This window comes from Pempheris klunzingeri, chromosome 15 (genome assembly GCF_042242105.1).
Source record: "Pempheris klunzingeri isolate RE-2024b chromosome 15, fPemKlu1.hap1, whole genome shotgun sequence".
Lineage (NCBI taxonomy): Eukaryota > Metazoa > Chordata > Actinopteri > Acropomatiformes > Pempheridae > Pempheris > Pempheris klunzingeri.
In genome coordinates this window covers 16,882,944-16,890,116 of record NC_092026.1, presented here as the reverse complement: position 1 = coordinate 16,890,116, position 7,173 = coordinate 16,882,944, and the positions used below count along the sequence as shown (strand labels likewise).

The following is a 7,173-nucleotide window of genomic DNA, read 5'->3' as shown; positions in this document are numbered from 1 at the left end:
CAGTATGCTGAATCATCCAACCATTCTGCCAGAGCTCTTGCATAAAGCTGTTGCATAATATGAGGCCATCCTAACTTATGGTTACAGAGAATTAACTGTGCGCTGTAAAGGATGTTGTAATTGTCGTAGTGTGCTTTGGTTAGTTACTACTTGTTTTATGATATATTCTATTTTTATGAGTTCCGCCTGTTTTGAATTGCCCTTAAGCCCGTCCCCTTAAGGCTTGTGGAGTCATCATAATACACATGACAAAGCGCAATATATATATATGACAACCAATCATATACATAAATGTAATACATGACATAAGTGTAAGGTAAGACCATACATGCTGCTGGGGTTTTAACCTTTGTCCTTTTCCATGCACATGTACTGAGGACAACTGAGCCAAAACCTCAGGTCATCAAATAAATTAAATATTTAACAAACTCATTTCAGTTTCTAATTTTCACCACGTCAGTTACGTCTTGTGCTACATTAGATATAACTGACGGCTCCAGGTAAGAAAAAACACAAAACATGCCGTGAAGTATCATGAAGTATTTGTCACTTGAGCATTATTTTTCTTATGTCCAGCAATGCTGACAGGACGTTCACTCAAAGGTGTGTCAGCACATTCTTATGTAATGGTTAGGAGAAGACAGTTGGAATCACTTAGTGCTCAAGAGAAACTAAAATATCAGAATAAGTTTCTGTTCGTTCGATAAATCAGATTCAGATTGCTCACTGGATCAACAATGAATTCCTCATTATACCCATGTGTAATTCACACTGGTACACAGCCTACTCTGCCTGATGTGTGCTTGGCCTTCAGACCCTGCTATTGTATTCTTATTGTTTGTGCAGCTTCTGTCACAACTCTGTAACAGTGCCTCCCAACCCGGGGGGGGGGCAGGAATCATGTGAGTGGTCAAAATGTTGATGACCATCCTGTGAAATAAGACACAACATGATTCAGCCACAGAGGGTTCGGTGTATTTTCTTTCTTTTTTTCATGTGAAATACAACACAGTTACCTTAGGGCCTTCCAAAATATTCACATGAAAGGAATAAGATCTCTAATGAGATATTATGTAGCTGTAGCTTTACACTTACACCCTCAATGGGAAAAACAGACAGTGTATTGCTATGATGTAATCAGGCAATTGTCTGCTGACTGTGAAACCCAACAACGTGCGATGGAAATGAATAACTTTCACAGTAATAGATACTAGAACATCGTTTGTCTGCATGCTTGCCGAATGGAGTTGTTTTTGATTGGATTTAGAACAGATGATTTGGTTTACATTTGATTTTGGTGTCACTCTTAATGTATCAATAAGAAGATGATTGCGATGACAGAAAACATAGAGCAACGGCCTCTCAGTTCTCTGTCAATGTTTTATTTTTCTGACAGAACATTAAACACAGCAGTAAAGATGTGAGTCACAGAGTGACTCTGTGACAATGAAGGAAATATTCTCACACAATAAAACATCAGTAAAAATACAGTATTCTGACTAGAGTTTGGTGGATTTGCAGCTGTTGCGTTCAGCCATGTTGGAGTCACTTCCCATTTTCTTAGTGGTCACGCTCCTGTGATGAAAAGGAGTCCAACATTTAGATTACATAATGTTGACCTTCAATTTTGATCTATTTGACTTTTAGCTCAATTTTATCTCAATCACTACTAGTGTGTTCATCGAATGAATAATATTGAAGTAGTAAAAATACAAAATGCTTATTACCACTAAATCCAAGGACTGAAGCCCATTTCTGCATATGTGATGTGAAAATAATGACAAACTTTTCTCAAGAAGAGAGATACTGACATACTTAGTCGTTATGTTAAGACAGTTTCTCATTATGATGAGAAATAAAGATGTATGGGAGAAAAAAAAACCTGGGAGACCTTAAACACAGATGAGGAAAAGGAAGTGGGATGGATGGGACACATTGTATGGAAGCCCACTGTAACCAGACCGGCTCTAACATGTAACCCACAGGCAAGGAGAAAATGAGGGAAAACAGCTGGAGGCCGTCAATAGAGACAGAGATAGAGTAACTTAAGTACACTTGGCAGTTCAGGACCAGGATGGAGGGGAGTTGTGGATCTGTGTTCCATTAGGAGAGGAGGGAGGAAATCACTGGATCTGTTTTTTTTCCCATCACACTGACAAAAATGGGCTTCCGTACATAACACTACCAGAAGGATAGGCAAAAAGTGCTGTCACATCAGGAATACATAGTGTATATTTGCTCATCTAAATGCTCTTGCAGGGAAAAATATAGCTGCATTGAACTGAAATGAACTGACAATATTACCACAAACACCACAGTTCCTCAGTGGGTCGTGCACCTTGCTTACCTGTTGCCCTCTGTCTTGTTAGTTGAATCAGGAAGCTCTTTCCTGCTGGTCTCAGGAAGCGAGAAGACAAGCGCTCCGCTGACTACCGCAAGGCTGCTGAAGACTACAGTGGGTATGGACCGGTGGTATACAGACAACATGTTGAGCGACGGCGCCAGCAGGCCTCCTAATCTGAAGACTATGGAGCTCAAGCCAACAGCTGTTTGCCTGAAAGAGTGTTCACTTTCAAATATATTCACTGTCTATGTAGAATATCTATAAGCATATATTTGTATACTTTATTTTACATACCTGACAGAAGTGGGAAACAACTCCTGAACGTAGACCATACACACTGACCCGGCCCAGGTCAAAAAGAACTTTCCAGTGGTTACAAGAGCTGTGATAACAACAGCGCTGTCTGGAATTGCAATTCAAGCACAACATATTAAACCACTGACAATCAGATGGATGTATCCTCTTATGCTGAATGCGAAGGACAGTAAATTCACCTTCAGGGAAAGCCAGAGTTAAGAGGCAAACAAAACTGCCTATCACGACGGTTGATATGAGGGATTTTTTCCTCCCTACCAGCTCCAGGACCCAGATACAGAGGAGATGTGCAGGTATCTCAGAGACCCCAAACAGGAACTGAACAAGGAAGATGTCCAAGCCAAACTTACCCACATTCAGAACAAGGAAGAAGTAGCCGAGATTCACTGAACACCTTCAAAACACAAAAAACAAACATGGTGCAGAACATGACATTTAATTACAAAGTTCATTTCAAATGTGCTTTACTTACCAGACAAACGATATAATACACAAATATTTCATCAGGACTCTTGAGGCAAAAATTGCTTTGATTCCCCCACTTTGGACCTCTCGTTCCCCAGTTACCTGAGGAGCAAATGTATTATTATAGGTATAGCACTTGAATATTGCTGGTAGCAGTGATTTTGTAGGTCTGACATACCAGCCCTGTCACATGAACATGAAAAGTTACACTCCCTGTTGAGCCTTTAGATCCTCGGTGATGTGCAAGCCCAGGAACCTGAAGGCAGGAACCCTTTCCACGCAGACCCCACTGATGTGCAGTGATGTGAGGTGCGTGCTGTGTTTTCAGAAGTCTATTATGGTTTTGGAAGCATTCAGGGTCAGATTGTTTTCCCCACACCATCCTGTTAGTCTTTGAGCTTCACACCTGTAGACTGTTTCGTCAGAGAGATGAGATGAGTCCAACCACAGTCATCTCAGCCGCAAACTTGATGATGGTGTTGGTAGGATGGATTCGGGTGTGGTTATGGGTGTAGAGGTGAAGGGCGCTCAGCACACAGCCCTGTGGAACGCCAGTGTTGAGTGTTAAGGTGGACGAGGTGTGTTGGCCTAACCTAACCGTCTGGGGGCGGTTGGTCAGGAAGTCCTTTATCGAGTCACAGCTAGATGTCGAGAGTCCAACAGTTTGGCAACCAGTCTGTGTGGAATGACTGTTGAACGCTGAGCTGTAGTCTATGAGGAGCATCCTCACGTAGCTGTCTCGGCTGTCAAGGCCTACTAGCATTTATAATGTAGTAGTATAATGTAACCATTTAAATGGACTATTGTTGTATGGCGCCTTTCAAAGCACATTACCTCTACACACATTCACATTGACCCATTCACACACCAGACATACACTGATGTCAGGGGCTACCATGGAGGGTGCTCATCAGGGGGAGAGCAATCACTCACCGTTCTTCAGGGGTTCCATATCTTACCCAAGGACACTGTGACATGCAAGCTGGTAAGGGAACCACCGATCTTCCAAAAAGTGGATGACTGTTCAACAACTGAGCCACAGACACCCAGAGGATGGTCTCCAGAAGATGAATTGATCATTTGATCCACTGACCTTTAATCTATTTCCATATGCTGGTCAAATTTTAGTTAGTCCAATACTAATGCTATTCCCACCAATCTCAGCTCGACTTTGTCTTCTAAACTCCTCAGTTTAGAAAACATCTAAACCGACTGAGAAATTGACAGACTGAAAAATTATACCTGCTAAAAATCAACCTGCTAGCGTTTTCATGGTATGCATGTTAGCATACTGGTGTTGGCATTTACCTCAAACACGTTGCCTGAGAACAGCCTGACAGAGGGGCTAGTATGACTGCAGACTATAAAGGTATTTTACAGAGGGATCATTCAAGTCTCATTTGATCTAATGCAATTAAAACCAAATCTGAATATTACCTCTTCCAGCAGATTCTCTGGGATTTTCTTTTTATTGATTGCTGCAACTCTTCGTATCAACTTATTGGCTTCTGTGGTTCTTCCCTGTCCAAGCAACCACCTTGCAGATTCAGGAATCCACCTGAAAAGGTTAATCACAATCCACATGTCAGAGTCACTCACACTCACTGTTATTCATTTGTCAGGGTGTAAATCAGACACTGAGCGAGAACACTTCACATTTAAACTGGATTTGGCCGGGTGGGCAGGACCATAAAGTCCTGCACTGTGAATAAAAGAATGAAAAAGAATAAATATATACCACACATACCATATGTACAGCAATACAAAAGCCTGCGCAGCTGCCATGACATACTGTGCTACCCTCCAGTCACGAATAGCGTATGCCAGACCAGCCATTGCGCATTGTCCAAGACCTGTAAACATCTGGGTCATACAAGAGGAAAAGGACCTTTTGCTCATCCCAATCCACTCGGTAGCTGCAAACAGAATTTAAACACCCAAATTACTGTACAGCCACAACAAAAGAAGTTTTTTCAGTACAAGATGATTCCATGCTTGTGATATTGAGCATGAAAAAACATCTAAAGATAAAAAGAAGTCTTACCTAATACGGTGGAGTTAGTTCTAAATCCTGCGAGTGCAGCTCCAGTTATGAACTGTGACACCAAGTAAACATAGAAATTTGGAGAGACCCCAGCCACTGTGACAAATATTGCCAAAAGGACAGCTGGTAACTGGGTGGTTCTTCTGCGGCCGAACCTACAGTGTAGAGAGTGGGGGATGGTCAGGTGTTGGGTTTGAAGCACATACCTTAATACAACTTTTATTAAAGTCACGTACGATTCAACTATAGGTCCAAAGATGAATGAGCCAGCAAGTAAACCAGTCATGAAGACAGTCTGCACAACTTCAGCCATGTTAGACTTGTCACAGACGAGATCAAACTGCAAAACAGCAACATAATTAGGGAAACCAGCACAAGTGACAGCCAAGAAGAAACCACACATCATACTTGTCTTACATCAGTGACTATGGTGGCCTCATACAGCGTGTTGCTGTACACCCATCCATTCTGGCACCCTGTGGTCTCATTGAGTCCGTACGCCCTGATGGCACCAATGTCCCAGTCCACAGGGACAAACATGCGGCACCTGCTGAAGGTCCCATCCTCCTGCCGAGGCAGAGTCAGGTTCAGCTGCTCATCTGTGGTCAGGTTAGAGTTAGCCTGAAGGATCCAGTCTGTGTTACAGTGTCGCTCTGGATCTGACTGGATGAAAAGAAAACTACTGAAGAAAATGGGCAGTAACAAATTTGGAGTGGTTAACCCGAAAACGATGACCTTCTGGAAGACCCCAAAGTCTCCAATAGTTGTCAGAATCTCACCAAAATCCACCATTTTCACACGGCAGATGATGTGTGAACAACACTGGGCTGTCTTATTGAGGCTCAAGGGATAGGCAAGAGAATTATTTAACCATCAGACTTTATTCAGTAACTAAATGTGTGGGGAGCACGTTTCAGGTCCAAGTATCAACCTTGTTTGCTAATGTTTGACCTGTTAAAGCAAAACATATATACAAAAGCTGGGCTTTAAGACCAAACACAAATTGTCCTCACTCATTAAGTTCCATCATGTGACTTTATTCAGCTACTAAAAATCATCTGCATGTGTTCACATTTTCCAATAATCTATATATGCCAAGGAATCTCTTCTGTATGTTATCACAAATATTCCACTTCAAATAATGCATTTGTTGATGTACACATTTTATAATTAATACTTTAAAAATATATGTAATGATCTGTAAAAAAAAAAAAAAAAAGTTTAAAAAAGAAAAATGTACTTGCCAATTAAATGAATTCTAATCATTCAGTGAGCCCATGAGGCAGAATGATGTTTTTCTGATGAGTAAACAATAAAAGGGAGATACATGTACTAAGTGATAATGAGCTCAGAGCCTTTGATGATAAGTCATGTTATCACCAAAATCACACACCTACACACACACGCACACAAACAGGGGGAAGGGAGAAGTGTAACCTGTGCTGTCTGTCTTAACAGAATGACATTTTATCCATTAGCCTTGGACATGTTTCAGTGAGAAAAAAAAAAATGCATTAAATGACATCAAAGCACAGTGCGTCATTACAAGCCCCATGTAATTCCAAAAAATATGCATGTTAGAAGATCAATAAGGTGCCAATTGAACAAATGATTTGTGCATGATTAGTGATGACAAAGGCCAACAGTGTGAAACACTACAAAACAAATTAAGCTCCATCTACTGAACATGATGAGTTTCAATCAGTTTGCCTAAATCAATATTTACAAGTAAAATGTTCCTTTTATCTGACATGTACACTTAAATCTGCATCAGTACATACAAACCTCATGATGTCTGTGTGACGGTGCATGGAGTCACTGTCACACGCACATTTACAACATCTTTACATACACCATTTACATGAGTACCTGAACGAGGAGCTACATCAGAGCCCTCAGCACGCGGTACAAAACAACCACACAGCTACAATAGGAGTGACGACAGTGATTCGTTGGTGAGTGTTTCTAAAGCCAAGAGACTACAGTACTGTCAAAACAATTTGCC

The 7,173-nt window shown here is 41.3% G+C and overlaps 1 protein-coding gene across 1 annotated transcript; it reads right to left on the bottom strand.

Annotated features, from left to right (window-relative positions):
- Positions 1 to 1,411: 1,411 nt before the first annotated feature.
- Positions 1,412 to 5,960, bottom strand: LOC139214582 (solute carrier family 22 member 13-like). Its single transcript, XM_070845468.1, has 10 exons — positions 5,586 to 5,960; positions 5,405 to 5,508; positions 5,169 to 5,323; positions 4,872 to 5,040; positions 4,562 to 4,682; positions 3,132 to 3,226; positions 2,839 to 3,053; positions 2,639 to 2,747; positions 2,348 to 2,554; positions 1,412 to 1,575 (listed from the first exon to the last, which is right to left on the bottom strand). Exons 1-10 carry the CDS (start codon positions 5,958 to 5,960, stop codon positions 1,500 to 1,502), a joined length of 1,626 nt encoding a protein of 541 aa, XP_070701569.1. The 3' UTR covers positions 1,412 to 1,499.
- Between the last annotated feature and the right edge of the window lie 1,213 nt (positions 5,961 to 7,173).

Bases quoted from the DNA above. Each gene is read 5' to 3' on its own strand.
- LOC139214582 (XM_070845468.1), bottom strand. From the start codon at position 5,960: ATGGTGGATTTTGGTGAGATTCTGACAACTATTGGAGACTTTGGGGTC. The intron at 5,324-5,404 runs GTACGTGACTTT...TCTACACTGTAG, and splicing joins TTTGGACCTATAGTTGAATC to GTTCGGCCGCAGAAGAACCA. The intron at 5,041-5,168 runs GTAAGACTTCTT...TTCTGTTTGCAG, and splicing joins AACTAACTCCACCGTATTAG to CTACCGAGTGGATTGGGATG.